Here is a 17,311-nt window from a genome sequence, read left to right as displayed (position 1 = left end):
TCGATTCTGGCAACCCGTGCAAGAACCTTCCAGCTTAGGTTCTACGGACCCCAACGGTATCCGCGCAGCTGAATTCCGCCGTTTGAATTGGCATAAGTGTCCGGAGGCGAGCTTTTTCGAACCTCGTCCTCTCACTTCTCTCAGCAACGAGAAGGGCCGGACACAGCCGTAACCGGCCGCCCGCTGATTTCGCGCTGACCACCACGCGGTGTGTTGGAAAAAAAACCAATCGTCGTCGTGCTGATTATCCGCGGCCCTCTGGGCTCTCATCCACCTCCTTGCGTATCTCCTCGAGCTCGAGCTCGACTCACCCTTCCTTCCCTTGGCTTTCCACTCGCTCGCCTCTTCCTCTTCCCTACGGGACTTGCGTGCGCCCCCCGGCGGGCCACCCAATGATCCCCGCCACGGTCCCGCCACCATCTTCCCGCCTCGTCCTCACCGGCGGCGGAACCGCCTTCATCACCGTTATCGTTCTCGCCGTCCTCACTATCACCACGACTCACGACGTCCCGAGGAGCGTCGGGGCCGGGCTCGGGGTACTGGACCTCCCGATCCCAGGCGGCGAGTCCCACGGCCGGACTGCGCAGCCAGTTGCGCAGCTCGTGCAGCAACAGGCGCGCGTGGTCCCGCCCCAAGAAGTCGGCGAGCATCGCCTCGGCCTGGCCGGCGCTGCCCTGTATGTCGACCGTCTTGAGGATGGCGATGATGTACTCGAGGAGGAACTCGGCGTTGTTGCGGCGGCGGCGATCTTCCCGGTTCGTGCTGGTCGCGGTGCTGGCGGGATCGGGCTCGTCATTGGTGGAGGAGGAGGAGGAGGAGAGGAAGGAAAAGACCTGGAGCTCGCGGCGGATCCAGAGCCGGGCACGCGAGACGAGGTGCGGGGTGGAAGCGAACTGGGCCGGGGTCGGGTGCGGGCGGTACCGGGAGATGCGGTTGGACCCTATGTCTTCTCTGGGGGGTTAGTCGAAATCCGTGGCGGGAACGTAGCGCAGCGCGGGGAGGGGGAAAGGGCTTACGGAGGGAGTATAGCTGGTGTCGGTAGACGTAGCGGCGCCGCTGGATGGCCTCGTCCACAGTGGGAGGCGGTCTCGGCGGCCGTCTCTCTCTCTCTCGGAGCAGCAGCAGCCCGCTTTGGGAGGCGAATCTTCGCCTTCGTATTGTGGCGTCTAAGGAGTTTGTGCTGTTGTTTTGGGCGCCTCCCCCGTCATTTCGAGTCCTGGGCGCGTTGGGCACGCGATAGAAGGCCTCGGCTTTCTGGTCGTCCGCATAGCGAACCTTGTAGACGTTGGCCTTGCATAACGGGCAATTTGGGTGTTCCTGAAGCCAGCTCACGAGGCAGAGAAAGTCGAAATGGGCGTGGCCGCAGGGGAGGGCGGCACAGGGATCGGAAATGGCATCAAGGCAGATTACGCAGCAGTCGCGATCGCGATCGCGAGACTCGTCGGAATCCGCGGAACCCAGTCGCCTTGTCTTGATCTCGGCAAGTGTAGCATTCAGCACTTGAGCTTGGATATCTTCTGGCGCGTCAACAGCTGCTCCAGCATCCATGGGCTCCCGAGACATCAATGGTCGATGTTCTGGGAGAGAGGAGCCTGTGGTGGCGCATCGTGAACCCGGGTCCATGTCAAGATGCACATGCCCCACTCTGATCATGGTGCCCTGGTGTTGCCGAGTTTGTGGCCTTGTAGTGTAACCACCTGTGAGTGCGGGGCGGTTACATCTCCTTACCTGTAATTACCACTGCAGTTCGCGCCAAGCATGATCTCATGTGGGGCCCATGATTAAACGCGTCTCGATTAAGAACGCGTCTTGAATGTTAATACCCACTCAACTCAAAGTCGTGTTACGGGGTTCTGTCCTTCGAAGTATTGCACCTTTTCCTTTCCGTCTTCCTCCGAGCGATTGGACCCCGTCCTTCATGAACAACATCACAACCCAAGCTCGATGCCGCACAAAACAATGGATGAGCAGGCCAGGGCGGCCTATGAGAGTCAGTGCCTCCAACTGCGGGCCGAGCTCAAGAAATGGGAGAGCGACTGGGCAATTGCGCACGCCGGGAAGAAGCCCGGCCGTGACGACATCAAACAAAGGCCAGACATTGGTACGTATGCCCACCGCCTCGTTCGATGCGTGCGTGCTCTCTTCGGCTAAGACAGACGGCTTCGCGGACTGCAGCCCACAAATACAAACAGTACAACAAGCTACGGGACATACTCGCAGGCAAGCTCCCGCCCCCGCCGTCCGGTCCCGTAGAAGACGCCCGCGGCCACCAGCAGCGCAAGCGGACCCAATCCGACGCTGCTCTCCCTCCCCAGACCCCATCCAAGAGATCCAAGCCGGCCCAGACGCCAAAGAAGACGCACCTTTGTCAGTCCGACGCCGTGGAGGCCGGTACTCGCACGCCTTCGGCACGTCACGCCGCCGCCGCCACCCCCTCTATGAATCGAGCGTCCCTTACCCCGGCCGCAGCGGCGCCGACCTCGATCAGCCCAACTCCGCAGAAAGACGGCCGCGTCCTGGGCCTCTTCGACCTGCTCGGTCGCACCCCATCGGGGTCCTCCGCGGGCCCCCCAACTGCCGACGCCCACCCCGTCGTGGCGACTCCAAGTAAACGATGTACCAATGATGCGTTCCCCCAACCAACAGCGATCCCATCAACGGCCATGACGCCGACCTCTGCCCGCTTCGCCACCACGCCGCAGTCCAGGCGCACCACAGCCAGGGCTGCAGCGGCCCTCCACAGCAGGAAGGACAACGGCAACGCGCCCTTCAGAACCCCGACGATCAATCGGAACTCCGAGGAGAAGCCCAACGGTAACGCCACACCTTCAAACGCAACCCCGTCCTTCCTGCGCCGGCGGACCGTCTCGATCGGAATGTCGGCGGCGGCGGCGGCAGCCAGCAGAACGGGCCTTGCGCGCATCGATGAGAAGAAGGAGGAAGGGGCCGCCAACGACGGCGGCAGAACGGACGAGGAGAAGGAGGAGGAGGAGGCGTGGAGAAAAATCGGCCCGCTGAGGCTGCCGCGGAAGCTGGGATTTGGACGGAGCCTGAGCAGCGTGGTTGCCGACCTGAGGAAGATGGAAGAGGAAGCCTTTGGCGACGACGAGGAGGCTCTGCGGGAGATGGAGATGGCGGGCTCGAGCGGTGGCGGGGGAATCGATCGACCTCTCACTGTTGACAAGACGATGCGGAAGCGAGGGGCCGGGACCAAGGATAGCCAGGGGGCGGCGGTCCAACTGGGCCGCGATCCGCCCGGTAAGGCGGACGCTCGAGGAACAACGGAGCCCGCGGTTGGGCTGCTGTCGGGCTTCGACGAGGAAGGACTCTACGACAGCCCTGACGAGGAGGAACAGAAAGGAGCACAGCAACAACCCCTCCGGCAGTTCAAGAAGCGCGGCCAAAAGCGCACCACCCGGTTGGTCAAGATGCGGCCGACCCGCACCAAACGGCCTACGCAGGCCAATGTTGAAGACGAAAGTGACGAAGCGGAAGTCGACGACATGGTGCCCGAGACACAATTGGACGCCTCTTCCGAGCCCGCTGCAGCAGCCGGTGACGACGGCCTGCGCCTCTCGGAGGTCGACTCCGCCTCGGACGCTGACTTTGACGCCGCCGCCGCCGCCGCCGCTGACGACGACGACGAGGACGAGGAGCGAGGAGGCAAGTCCAAGACGAAGAACTCTCGGTCAGCAACGGCCAAGAACAAAGACAAAGACAACAAGACCAACAACGGCCGCAGCGGCAGCGGCGACGGCGACGGCAAGGACAAAGGCGAAGGCGTCGTCAGGCGGGCCGTGCGCAAGGTCAAGGCGACGGCGCACGCCAACTTCAAGCGTCTCAAGCTGCGGAACTCGGGGGCCAAGGGCGGGCCGGCGCACAACAGTCGGTTCAGGAGGAGGCGGTGAACGAGCAAGCAAGCAAACAAGCAGGCAGGCAGGCAAGCAGGCGGGGTTGTGTGGCATGTACCCCCGGGGGGAGAGGGGGGGGCTGCTCCGCATGGAGCTCTCACAACAGTTTAACGACTCACTACTGCATGGGGTGGCATGGCATAGCATGGCATGGCATATGGGTCGTTTTGCAGGTATACATAACATACCCGGGGTTGCTGGGGCGCGGTCGCATGGCGTTGGGAGCATGGCTTTTGTGTGGAAATGGTTGCTTGGTAGAGATGGCATGTCTGGGTCTCCTGCTGTACTCGCTTTCAAATACCCACGGAAACGCTATTCTGTATGTCCTAGCGAGTGAACTGAACTGCCAGCTTTGGTGAACAAGTGTACCCCGTACAGGGCTTCCTTCTGATCACGGTTACGCCACAGACATGGGCTAAACCTCGCCGTGTCCCGGTGAGAGAGTGTGGCCGCCGTAGTTAGACCACGTTAGCGAAACAGTTCTCATTTGGAAGTTTGAAGGTGGGTTGCTATCAACTTCAGCTTATTGATTCTATAAATGCAAGGAGTAATCCGTACAGCTAAGACTTCGCAAAACAATTAAATATTCTCGCCGCCCAGCGACTCAAGTGCCACATAATTCAGACGCTGCCAGAAAGGAGACATAACGACGAGTTGAATAATAAAAATCCGAACCACAGAATAGCTGAGAGTGTATGGGCAGTCGTGGACATGAATTACCTACCATACTCGATTCCCCCATTCTTATGTCTGGGCAATGCAGTTAAAAGAGCCCAGGCCTTTGCAGATCATCAGCGTAAAACAAGCGCACAATGGCTTATCTAGTCATAATTGAATCTACAACCACCACGCTCCCCAGCCTCACCGTCGTAGTAACAGTAGCAGTATCGGTGGTAGTCACCCTCTCCTTTTCCGTCACTGTCACGAGCTGTGTGACTGTCACTGAGACGGGACCATCGACTGCGCCGTTCGCCGAGCCGGGCGTCGAGGTCATTGTTGTTGTTGTTGTAGACACCGGAGGCTCCATCTCTGTCTCTGTGGGAGTTTCCGTGGGCGTTTCGACCGACGTGGCACTTGTCGTGGTTGTGGCGGTCGTACTCTCAATGGGGATGACAACGAGCGACTCGCGGGTCGACGTCGACGATGACAACGATGTCGTAGTGCTGCTGGTGGTTGTCGAATGGGGCACGGTGGTGAAGACAATAGAGGGAACAGTGAAGTTGCTTCCGGGGGGACTCTTGTGAAAGGGTGGTCCCTGGGAGGTGGTCGATTCGTCGGGAGAAGGTGGCAATGCTGTTGGGTGGATGTTCGGATCGATCGTGAAGGTAATGGTTGCCGTTTCGGTACCGACTACTATGACTGCGGTGCGGGTGATGGGTTGGATGACCGCTGTGTCGGAACTGGACGTGGTACTGGTCTCCGAGGATGGCGACTGAGAGAGGGAGAGGGTACTGGGCACTGACGACTCGGCGGTGGTGCTGGGGTCGACAGTCACCGTTACGGTCTCGATGCCGCTGGTGACGGTAACGATGGATGTGCGGGTTCTACGGCCGGTCGAGCTAGCTGTGGGCAACGCATCGGCTGACGAACCGGTTGAGGTTGAGAGTGTAGTCGAGGCCGTTGCCGACACGGTGGAGGACGAGCCCGGCAGCAGCGCATCCGGAATCGATTCGAGAACTTGTTTGGCCAGGGTAACGTCGGTGCAGCCCAGAACCGCGCCATCGGTTGTGTTCATGGGCATCGCAAGACAGGCAGTGCCCAACTCCGGGCAGGGGGCAATATCCCAGGTACCACCTTCGGCGCAGGTGGCGACCCCCCCGGCGATACATGCGACTTGACCTTGACTGCAGGCGGTTTGTTCCGTCAGGGTTGCAAAGATTTTGTTGTAGCCACGCGCCTCCTCGATATTGCGCTGGTACACGTCCGGCGACACAGTGGTAGTCGCTGGCGGCGGTGGCTCTAATACTGTCGGGATGTCCGGGTTGGGCGACCCTGTGACGACGGGGGCCGTAGAGGAGGAGCTGGAAGAGAGAGCGGCAGAACTGGGAAGCCCTGTGATCGTGGCGGAGCCCAAGGTAGTCGCCGTGGCCGTTGAGTTCAAGAAGAAGCCAGAAGTCGATGAAACCTGGCCGGACCCGGTACCCAAGATGAGCGTGCCAGTGGTAGCGCTGATACTTGACAACAAATCAGAGCTCTCGGGCGCTGTAAGCGACGACAAAGTGGACGATGCATCTGGATCCTGTCTGAAGGAGGTCACCACAGGCCTCCCGGTCGTCGTGCTCGTGAGGGAAAGTTCGACAGCGCTGTGGAGCAGTGTCCCACTGGACGTTGAAGACCCGAGGCCGCCTGAGAGTGGACGCTCTGAGCTGGAAGAAGTTGGATTCACCGTTATCATCGGAGTGACAAAGGTGGAGCTTTCTGAGAATACAATGGATGTCAACAACGACGACAGCGATGACGTGGCTGACAAGGTAGGAATGTCGGAGCACTCGGCGTCGGTAGTAGTCGTTATTGTTGCCGGCAGCGACGGAGAAGCGCTCTCTGTTGAATTACTCGCCACGCGTTCGGAGCCGGATTCTGCTTGTCTTGGTATCCTGAGTGCCTGTGCCCGTCGCCATGATTGGTTCCTCAGAGGGCCCGCATCGGCGGAGGCGACGAGCGACAGGGCGTGTAATATCAGTGTTGTCGTACGCATCCTTGCTGCGCGTGTGGGTATGAGCGTATGAGTGTGTGTCTGCGTGTGTTTCCCTTTCTGAAGCCGATGACGGGAAGAGGGGGAAAGACGTCAAGACTGTTGCGGAGAGGGCCTGCCCGAGACAAGAACGAGAGAAATAAGACTAATGAGGAGAACAAAAAGAGAGGTTTGCTGTCGCGGGATGATTAAAAAGAAGTATCCGTTCTTTGGCAGTTGGCGATTATCACCAAGCCAGCCTGGAACAATCACGGGCAATGTGAATGACAAAGGACACAAATGGTGACAAAAAGGACCCGGCCACGAACAGCCAAAAGATATGGACAAGGGAAAACGACTGGATGACCGCGACGGACCTGGTAGAGGAGAGAGGGGAACGGAGAGGTGAAAGAAAGATATGCAGGGGAGAAGAAATGACTAGAGTTCCGAAGAGCGACCGCTGAACGATGACTCCATCGTCTCCTGGTCGCCGTCGCAAAAGAACAGCAACGCTGTCCGTGCTAAGGTAGCTTTGAGCTATTGTCCCGTCTACCCAAGCGCGTCAGGCGGCCGACGCGGCGCGGCAAGTCGAACGGTCAGGATTTGTCCCTCGGACCTGGGAGAGGGAGCATGGTGTGCTTCTTCAGCATGCGAGATGACGGGGGTGCCTGCGGCCGCCATGGTCGCGTTGATCCGCATCCAATCGCCTCACAGAAACCTGGGGATGTTTGAAAAGCCGCCATGTTTGACGGGCCCCTCGGGCTATGTGCCCTTGCCTCGTAATTCTCGATGTTCACTATTTGTTTGGTGTAAGCGCCTCGTCTTGAGGCTACCTTCCGTGCATTTTGGTGGTTGTTTCTGGATCGCCCTTGCGGCAACCGCGGGCGGGTTCTAATTGGCTGGCTACGAAAGGCAGGCGCGGAATTGAGAGATGACAGCCAACCAAATTTCCCACCTTAGCAAGCGCTGAGACCACTGTAGCAAGAAGCATGGGGTTTCCGTGGTCTCGACTTCTGTCTCTACGCACTCCGTGCCTACCTTAAAATATATGCATCTTACTCTTCGGAGAGAGAAGAGTGTTGCACTTGCGGTCGTTTGGAGGTTGAATCTCTCAGTTTTGTTCGCACAATGTTTCAAAATTCAATGCTGCCACCGAAATGCAGAATCTAGACTCTGCTGACACAAGCTATGCAATCCGACTTAATTACTAATAATCAGTAAACTGATGGAGGTCGTCGCCGTTTGGCCCTGGTTCATTGCTTCCTAGCTCTTCCGGTGACCACAGTCGAACAATTGTCGGGCCTGCCCTTGCTGGTTTTTCCCCTTCTACGGCCGGGCTCGGCGGAACCACGGGTCGGGGATCTGCCAGCCGTGCCCGGACATCATTACCACCACCCGGCATAGGCCTGGGCTCGGGTGCCGTGAGTCGTGGTGGAGCCGGCGTCGACTCCCTGCTTTCTAATCGTCCAACTTTTGAAGATCGTGCCTCTGGTGCTGCCTGCTGACGCTGGGACAGACGCCGTTTCCTGATCGTGTTGATATTGGCTGATAGCTCTTGCGAGCCCCCGCGACGACGGCTAGCTCGTTCAGTCGTATCTGGCGCCAAGGTGAGGTCGATAATCTCGCGAAAGTCGCACTGTGTCTGCTCGTTATCCGTTTCTACTGCTCTCGGCTCATCCTCGACCGCTGCAGTGAGGTCGACAATCTCCCGGGGCGTGCTCGGACGGCGTCCGGTCCGCTTCACCATTCCCGCATCCACAACCGGCGTCCCCTCAAGGCTGACGCCCACACTGGCGCTCGCCTTTGAGCTCCCTTCTCTCCCCTCCAGTGTGGCAGAGCTGCGAGCCCATGCCTCGCGGAATCGCAGCCCCAGCGCCAGCGCCATCTGCCGGGCAACACTATTGCCCACCAACTTCCACTGGTCTGCCAATGTGCCCAGCAGTACCTCTTGATCCGGGAATCCCTGCGCCCTCCTGATCTCCTGGACCGTCAGCGGCCGATTATCGATCCAGTGCAGGCCCGTGCCAGCCCTCGCGTCCGTCGGCTGGCTGCGCGTGGTCACCGTCTGGAAGACGTCCCCCGGCCTGACGCGGCGCCATCCCTGCGAGATTGGGCTGACGCGAGCGCCGTCGGCCGGGAAGAGGGCCCTGTCGGCCAGCGTCATGACGCCGTCGCCCCCGTGCCACGCCCTGGCAAAGGACATACCGTACGGGTGGGTCGGAATGGCGGCGATCTGGTGGCGCAGCTTGGGAGTCAGGCCGGCGCAGACCCGATGGTCTGGGAAAGCAACGGCGGGCTCGGCCTTCCCGTCGCCAATGAGGGGCAGGTCGGACGTGCCTTCGGCTGCGCTGACGTATTTGAAAGGCGTCGGCTGGAAGGACCGGCTGACAAAGGGCTCGCCGTTGCACATCTCGCCGAGGCCGCGGGAGTTGACGCCAGCGTAGTGGGAGTGGGATAGGAGGGGCGCGTCTGGGAGGTGTAGGCCGGGCGCCGCAAAGTAGAGGAAGACGCGGCTGCGGCCTTGCGGCGCCCCGTGAGACCAAGCGTCGCCGAGTACGAGCTGGGCTTGGTAACCCATGCCGACTATGGCGCAGAAGAGCTGCGAGAGGACGTCCTGGGACCGGTTGTGTCGGGCTTGGACGATGGTCACTACGTTCTCCAAAATCCCATACTTCGGCCTGTAAAAGTCGACAAAGGACGCAAAGGATGCTACCAGGGACTGATTCTTGACCTGTGCGAGCGTCGTTTTGTCCGGCGTGAGTAAAGAGAAGCCGGGACAGGGGCTGCCGGCCGAGATAAACTCGACCTCGCCTGGCCGTGGGACATTTTCCGCGTATTTTCCTTGTAGCGCACGCCGGAGCAGGTCGTCAACTGAACCTAGAAAGGGCTTGATTGACTTTGGCTCGGGGCTATTCGCCATATAGGTGTGGATTGCCCGGTCCCAGATGTCGTTCGCCCATAACATCTCGACCGCTCCACCCTCCTCGAGTCCTCGCCCAAAATTGCCGCTGCCGCAAAAGAGATCCATGCCTCTGAGCCTGCGAGGGACTGGTTGGGCAGGGTCGAAGCCCTGCCGGAGAGAAGTCGGGAAGTCGCCGTCAAAGGGCACACATTTTTCACCTCCGTCATCCCCGGAGACAAGACGGTGGGTGATGTAGAAGAGATTACCGGTGCCGCCCCTGTCATAGGGGGTCGGTACTTGCTCCGTCGGCCTGAAGAAGCGGATGGCGCATTTCCCAATTACCTTGTCCGGCTTGGCCACCACAAGTTGATCGGTGTAGACCAGTTCGTTTGGGGCGGTGTCGGCTTGCGGGTCGACTTGGCAACGACGGAGGAGCCTCCGCAGCCGCACGAACTGATGATCGCCTTGCCTAAAGACTTTAACCACCTCGTACGGCTCAGCGTTGGCTTCCGGTGACTTGGAGAGTACGGCGAGGACAGTATCGCCCGTCTTGCAACCGAGCTTCTCGCGGCCGTGCGAGCATACCATATGAGCTTTCTGCAAAGTCACCCAGCGGCGGTCCTCGACGAGATAAGTTTGGCGCACAAAGAATTCTCCTCCGCCGCCCTTTTCCGGGCTGCCGAACCAGTCAATATTATGCACACCCAGAACCTCGTGCTCCTTGACTCGGGAGCGGTGGCCTTCCTGACAGGTGCAGTGGTCGGACAGAAATAGCTCGTTCGGCCAGGGATATTTCATCATACAGCACGGCGTCTCGACCGGCCGATAAAACCAGGTAACATCAAAGCTGCGGGACCCGTCATTCGCAACGTGGACTCTTTGAACAAGGCCAAACCATCTGTCGTCCTTCGCAGCCCCCTTGGACGCCATATTGCGCCATTTGGTATCTGTCGTCTCTCCATCGCGAGGCGTTGAGATGGTGTCACCGACTCTGATTCGCTCAATGGCGTCTAGCGGGATGAAGCAGGCTTCACTAGTACGGGTCCGCTTGCTCGATGGGAGCCTGTCGGGAAGTGCCGAGGACCTCTCGCCTGACATGTCCGAATGTTGCCGTACCGGGATCCTAGCACGAGCGATCGGGTTCTTGATAGCTTTCAAGATCTTGCCGATAACCATGTGCCCGAAGCAGTCCTTAACGTACGGCGTCACGATGGTGGGGGCCGCGCTCTCCCTTCCCTGCACGACCATCGGGAGCGGCCGCGAGACAGTCTGCTTGTATCTTGTGAAGAAGACGGTCTCCTGGAACAAGGGCATCGAGAGCGCCTTTTTCCGTCCCAGGACGCCGTTGACCTCCTTCCAAATGAAGTCAATGTTCGCGGCGACCGATGTGCGATAGTCACCGCTCGGATGCTGTGCCCGCCAACGCCGGAATTCTGGCGAGTTGCCATGTGTCCGGCGCAACCAGCGCATGAAGTGCGCCTTGAAAGAGTTGATCTGAACGGGGCGGCCTCGGTCTATCATGGCGGCCGAGAAGTCCACAACATGCTTGGCCAAGTCAGCCACCCACAGAAACGGTGCGTAGAATCGGTCATATTCCTTGCTCGGCTGGGTCAGGAGGTAGTACACATCCGCCTTCGAATTCAGCCTCGACCGAGCCCAGATCTGCCCTCGAACGGTGGCATGCTCGGTGCCATAGTTCCCAATGGGCAGCTCCGAGACCTCGACGTTTTGCACGTAGTGTCTGGTGCCACCGACGCGAAGCACACCATCAAAGTAGAACTGGTCGTGCCCAATTCTCGTCGCCATGTGCTGGAGCGGTCGCATCTCGTAAGGGTATACGGCCGAGTTGATGTAGAAACTAAAAGATTCGAGCTCAATCTCGGCAAACCCTTTCTTCTTTCGAGACCCGGCGAGTTCGAGCAACGAGAGGACTGCATCACTTTCCGGGGTGGGTGGTAATGGCGGTACGTAGCCTTGATACTGAGACTTTGGGTGGACAAGCGTGGACGGCGGCAAGTCGACACGAATGTGCTTGCTGCGGCAAACTTCGTACGCAGCGGAACCAGACGAGACCGACCCCTGATCGGCGAGGGTCTGGGAGGAGGCTCGTGATGACTCTGGCAGCGGAGGATCCTGGCCTTGCCCCCGTGGTAGCCCAAGGACAACCCCCTCATTTTGACTTTCGACAAAGGGCCGAGAGTCAGACTCGAGAGCGAGGGCGTGGATTGTCGGCGTCCCCGCAGGAGCTGCCTCCCAATCTTGACCTTGGAGTCGCAGTGACGGATCGGGTCCAGCCCGAGTCTGGCCCAGAGGATCATGCTCCTCGACTGGGCATGTTACCGATGCACTCATCGGCTCTGCAAACTTGATAAAGAGAGACTGTGATGATCGTAGATTTCGCTTCTCGTCGCAAGTGATATCGGATGAGGCCAAGGAACGAGCTGCTCTCCTGGAAGAATTTTTTCCAAGAGCCAGAAACTAAGAACCTGGCCTAAGAACAACCCAGCCTGAAGGCAGGCTGAACATGGTGCTGGCCGGTAATAGTGAGTGAGGGGTATTGTGGAGGTATGAATGGGTGAGAAGAATACCTTCGAGAAAGTGAATAAAGAAAAGGAATGAGAATGCCTGCAAACGGGGGAATGGAGAGGAGACCCCGGACTAAGAAGAAGAATCCACTACTCCGTATTTGTTGCATATAACGCCTTGTTTCTGGCCAGCACCGAGCTGCAAAATAGCACCAAAGCGACAGTGATAATAGGAATAGTAGAGATTCATTATTTTTTTTAATCCAACAATCTCAACTTGGAGTCGCGGCCATGCACTCCGTATGGACTATGGGAACACCGGAGCGTAAACCGACAATGAAAGTGGCTGCTGCCAAACGAGAGGCGCGCAGCAAACGCGCATTGGTGACGCGCCGAGGAGACAGGGGTCGGAATGAACGAGGAGACGGAATTGGCCAATCGGCGGTTAGAGAGGGTGCAGGGTCCTACACTAGGAACAGAGCGAACAAAGAAGTCTGGATAAAGTTAGCACGGTCACCCCCATGAGACTCTTGTTCATGAAAAGGTTCCACATTCCAGATGGGCTCTTCTTGGGTCCGTCCCGACAAGGACGAGGGTGCAGAAGCAGGAACAACACGCGAAATTTAGCAGGGCCAAGGGCAGAAGGCATCTACTGTAGTACAGTACTCCGTACATACGCCTTTAATTGTAACAAGCGTTCTACATAACCTTGAATTGTACATGTATGCGCATGTGTACAACCAGCCGAAGCCTCTCTCCATCGGCCTGATCTCACTCGGGGTCCTCCTCCAGCGTGTCGGTGGAGTTAATCATCTGCCTCAACCGCGGCCAGCGTTCAATGACCACCAAGTCCGTCTCCAGCTCGGGAAGAGCCTGCTCCTCCGTTGGCCCTTGCCAGCCCTCTTGAGGCCAGAACCAGGTGCACCCCTTTTCCCAGCGCATGTCCTCCAGCCGCTGCCTCAGCCGGTCCAGCTCGGCCGGCTCGACCAGCTCCCTGCCCATCTCGGCAAAGTAGGCGATCGTCCGTATCGTGTAGTGGTAGTCGAGGTTGTGCGACGTCTTGGCCTCCTCGCGGATGTATTCCTGGTCCCACCCGTCCAGCAGCCAGTCCATCAGCCGCACCATCCCTTTGTGGTCGCCGCAACACGCCAGCGCTAGCATGTATTTGTGCAAGGGGCGTCCGACCACGTTGAAGCGGAGCATCCCCGGCGTCGCCCAATCGTCAGCCTCTTCCATTTCATCATCATCATCATCCTCCTCCTCCTCCTCATTGATCGTTCCGACGGCATGTCCAGAAGGTGCATCGGCTCCCTCTAGCCGCTCGTCGGGAACGGGCGATGTCAGCATCTCAAACGTCTTCACCGCATGGCGGTGCGCCCTCCAGAGCAGCTTCTCCATCACGGCGGTGTCGGCCATGTACGGACGCGGGACCATTTTGCCGCCCTCAACTTTCTCGAAAGTCATCAATTTCAGCGCCTTGCGAATCATGAGGCAGAGCGCCTCAAAGGCGACCGGGTCGATGCCCTTGGATGCCGTAGTCCGCTCGTAGATGCGTAGGAATGTCATCAACGTCTCGAGAACGTTGAACTCGGCGCCCCGTTGGCTGTAGAGGATCTTGCGCCCCGCCAGCGCCTGCATGATGGTGTGCCAGGGCTGCCGGTCATGGTGCGCCGCCTTGGCGTTGTGCGCCTGGAACGCCGTTGCGAGCGTGATGGCCTCCGGGATCGAACCGCCCTGGGACACCTCGCCGGACCGCCGTTCATGCTCGCCGTTGTCTTTCGCATTCGCGTTATTCGCCACGTGCGCACCTTCGGCATTTGGTTGGGAGTCGGGCCTGGCGCTCTTCTCCTGCGGCGCTCGGGTATGGAGGCGGCAGAGCATGGCAATCCAGGCGTTGAATATGTTGAGCGGGAGTTCGGACAGCGCTTTCAAGCTCTCGGCGTCCGCCCGTGAAGCAGGTACGCGGAGCGCTTGGATGCAGGGCTTGTATGGACTGTCGCCCAAATATCGCAATGCCGTCGCCCTCGAAGGCGAATTGCGAATGAGAACCGCAAGGCAAAAGCCGGTCGGCCTGAGCTTGTCTTGTAGCAGCATGAGGTCGTACAACTCCTCGGGACTTGGGGGCGTGAGCCTGGCGATTTCGAATTCGCTTAGGTTGCCGTCGTACACGGGGAACGCTTCTCTCACATCCCCTGGTCGGATCGCTGGTGACTCCGATGCTGGGCGGGCATAGAGCTTTTCGAACATCTCGCCGTAGATTTGCGCCGTCGGCCGAAGTCCCGGTTCGGGCGGGTTCTCAAACACTATCCAGGCTTCCCTGGCGTTTCTTGTCGCCCGCAGTTGCGCAGCCCACTCGGCAAAAATATTATGACTGGCCAGTCTGCCCGAGTAGAACGCGGGAGGGAGTGATCTGGTCTGTATTGTGGGAGCCTGACCGAACGTCGACCCGCCAAGGGCGCTCAGCGCTCGGTCGACGACGTCGTCGCTGTAGCCCGCCGCTCTGACGAGAATGCCAGCCTTGGCACTCCTACTGAGGTCGTCCTCTGGGTCCCGGCGCTCGTCTATCCCGTCCAAGGTGCGCCGGTACGGTGGCCATGTCTGTGCTGAACGGTCCGCATTTCTCGCCTCGCCCTTGGTTTTACGCAAGGCGATCAGGACCGCCCTGACAGCTCGGTACCCGTTTTGGTCCATGACAAGAGGCGGCTCGGCGGTCGCCGCAAGCCGTAGGAGATGTCTCTGTGCGGCCCAATTATGCTCCATATGGTCGATGGGGCGGACCCGTGCTGGCCAGGAAAAGTACCGGAGCGACTTGTTCAAGACCAGTGACCGAGCCTGGTATCCGGTCAACGCCCGTGCTTTACTATCCAGGCGCATCGTGCCGATGTAATCGGCCGTCAGACGAGCGAGCAAGGGCATGGCCGCAGGCCACCCCTCCCGGCAATGCCACACGAGCCGGTAGAGAAAGACTAGATAATGCCACCACGTCACGGCACGTCCCTGCCCTTTGTACGCCGGGTGATTCAGCTCGTCCTGCGGGCGGTCAGCCAAGACGTAATTTTCCCTCATGAACTTCAGCAGCCCGAGAAAGGTGGCCGGCTCATGAATTTTCTTGTCCTTGGCCAGGAGCAGCTGCAGGAGGAACAGGGGTTTGCGGCATTTGCTTTTGAGAAACCTCTGGATCTTGGCATCTCCGCTCTCGGGGGAGAGAATCCAGAGCCACTGTTTGATGTCGGCCTCAGAGACGCCAGTCTGGCTCTCGAGCTCGGCCAGCCGGGCCTTCCACTCTTTAGTCCCGCCCAAGTACCGCTCTATCTTCAGTTCCACGCCGCGCCGACGAGCCAAAAGGGTGTGTCGCCGAAGGAAGGCCTGCGCCGTCAGCACCGGAAGCCGCAGGCTACGATTACCGGCGATAGCCCGTGCGAGCCTCCATTGTTGAGCAGTCCATGCACGGTCGCGCCAGCGGTGTAACAATCCAATCACCTTGGAGGGCGAATAAGGCGGATAGTCGTGATTATACGGCGCATGCTTGCCAGGGTCTTCCAGCTCCCACTCCTTGCCAAGACGCTCTTCTGCGTGCACTATCCAGAGTTCTTCCTGCTGCTCCTGCTCCGTCATGTCGCTGAAGCCTGTCGGAAGCGCTTTCAGCTTGACCGGATCTGTCGGAAGTTGCAAGAATGGCAACTCGTGGTCTGTGTTCTCAAGCGGTCTTGACTTCTCTGGCGCTGCGTCGCTCGTAATCCTGCCTGCTGTGGTCCCAAACACTCGGTCCGGCGTCGTTCGCGGGTGTTCAAATGGCCGCCCACCCTCTCCTGTACCGTTCACACAAGGCAGTGGATCGTCAAGGACATTCCGCGACGTGATTGCATCTTCCTTCGTCTCTCCAAGGATCTCGTCGAATGCGTCTTCCTCTGAGGATTGTCTTTGCGGGGCACCGACAGCTTTGACCATCCTGGTCGGTTCAAAGGGCCCGGGAAATCTCCCGGACGCGTCTCGGTAGCATCTTGACCCGTCGCCTGGTGGCGCTGCGTTGGCTATGGTTGTGGCGTAGCGCTTGTAGACGTAAGACTGCTCCGGCTGTCGAGGTCGGGCCTGCGCCGCCAATTCGGTGCCATCGTAGTCGGTCGATTTCCAACGAGAACTTGTGGTTGTATAGCTGAGCCGCTAGAAAGCAATTGAAGTCAACAGCTTGAACGGGAACAAAAAAAAGTAAAAAAAAAAAAAAAAAAAAAAAAAAAAAAAAGCACATGCGACGACGCACCAGATGAACGAGCGCTCTGGATTTCTCGGCCCGTCTCAAGGCAGTGATTCGCGCGCTCAGCATTGCCCCTAGTTGCCACTCATCGTAGCAAGAGCATTGAGTAGCTTTGGCCGCGATAGCACCACCAGTCGCGTCCTTCAACCTCTCCGTCGCGGGAACATGGGACACGATGAAGCATTCGAACTTTCGCATCCAAATCCACGACGCTAAAAGTGTGGAGCCCCACTCTGTTTGACAACTGGACCCACCCTTAGGGGCGCGAAAGTGGGCACGGAGAGGAATGCCGCCTACACTAACTCGATGCGGTTTCTGGGTGTGCTCAGTTCCCCAAAGTCGCACGAGAACCCCTGTAGCTTCGCCCATCTTACACTACACTAGAGATAACCACGGATTTACCCCGTACCTGTCTTACATCTGACCTTGTGCGACTGGACAACAACCGGCACTTGGTACAAGGCCCAGCGTCGCCAACACATATGCCGGCTCACCTCAAGAGAAAACGTCCTCCGGGGGGACAGGAATCATCCGCCACTGCTGCTGCCGCCACCGCCCCCGCAACAACGCAGCGCCGAGCGACGCGCCAAAGCTCAATACCCCCGCTCCCGGCTCCCCAAGACCCCGAGCCGCGACGCCGACGGCGACGCACCGATGCCAATGGCCAACCCGCCGACCATTTGCAGCCCACTAGTTCTCCGCGTGGGAAGGAAAACGTGCTTATACACTCGGAGCAACAACAGCGCGATCAGTTGCCGCCGAAGCTGTTGACGCGCTCGACCCGCCGGAGCTCCAGCCGAGAAGCACAAGCTGCTCCCCGTCCTTCTCGTCCCAATACCTCCGACGCCAAACAAGCCGCCCATCCCGCCTCTACCCCGGCCCTCCCGATGACACACCTTGAGATGCAACAGGCGGCGGCGGCGGCGGCCTCGCGGCCCGCTCCATCGCTGTCGGCCGCAATGCCCAAGAGGCATGGACCCCGCTCGTCGACAGCTGATGCGTTCGTGCCCCACCAGCAATCCGTCTCGCTTGGTCGCAACAAGCCCATCA

At 59.2% G+C, this 17,311-nt stretch overlaps 4 protein-coding genes across 4 annotated transcripts; 1 reads left to right on the top strand and 3 right to left on the bottom strand.

Annotated features, from left to right (window-relative positions):
• Positions 1-66: 66 nt before the first annotated feature.
• MYCTH_2308760 (uncharacterized protein) lies at positions 67-1,618 on the bottom strand. Its single transcript, XM_003665192.1, has 2 exons — positions 1,017-1,618; positions 67-946 (listed from the first exon to the last, which is right to left on the bottom strand). The coding sequence occupies exons 1-2, from the start codon at positions 1,546-1,548 to the stop codon at positions 267-269; spliced, it is 1,212 nt and encodes a 403-aa protein (XP_003665240.1). The 5' UTR covers positions 1,549-1,618; the 3' UTR covers positions 67-266.
• A 228-nt stretch (positions 1,619-1,846) lies between these two features.
• On the top strand, positions 1,847-4,385 carry MYCTH_2308759 (uncharacterized protein). The gene has a single exon (XM_003665191.1). The coding sequence runs from the start codon at positions 2,664-2,666 to the stop codon at positions 3,906-3,908; it is 1,245 nt and encodes a 414-aa protein (XP_003665239.1). The 5' UTR covers positions 1,847-2,663; the 3' UTR covers positions 3,909-4,385.
• Positions 4,386-4,412: 27 nt separating this feature from the next.
• Positions 4,413-6,717, bottom strand: MYCTH_2308758 (uncharacterized protein). Its single transcript, XM_003665190.1, has one exon. The coding sequence runs from the start codon at positions 6,604-6,606 to the stop codon at positions 4,729-4,731; it is 1,878 nt and encodes a 625-aa protein (XP_003665238.1). The 5' UTR covers positions 6,607-6,717; the 3' UTR covers positions 4,413-4,728.
• Positions 6,718-7,789: 1,072 nt separating this feature from the next.
• Positions 7,790-15,957, bottom strand: MYCTH_2095291 (uncharacterized protein; the record flags this gene model as incomplete). Its single annotated transcript, XM_003665189.1, has 4 exons — positions 7,790-10,483; positions 10,868-11,578; positions 12,856-13,743; positions 13,810-15,957. The coding sequence occupies 4 exons, from the start codon at positions 15,955-15,957 to the stop codon at positions 7,790-7,792; spliced, it is 6,441 nt and encodes a 2,146-aa protein (XP_003665237.1).
• Between the last annotated feature and the right edge of the window lie 1,354 nt (positions 15,958-17,311).

Source organism: Thermothelomyces thermophilus, chromosome 5, assembly GCF_000226095.1.
Source record: "Thermothelomyces thermophilus ATCC 42464 chromosome 5, complete sequence".
In the NCBI taxonomy this organism is placed as follows: domain Eukaryota; kingdom Fungi; phylum Ascomycota; class Sordariomycetes; order Sordariales; family Chaetomiaceae; genus Thermothelomyces; species Thermothelomyces thermophilus.
The sequence above is the reverse complement of the archived record's forward strand: the minus strand, read 5'-3'. Positions and strand labels throughout refer to the sequence as shown.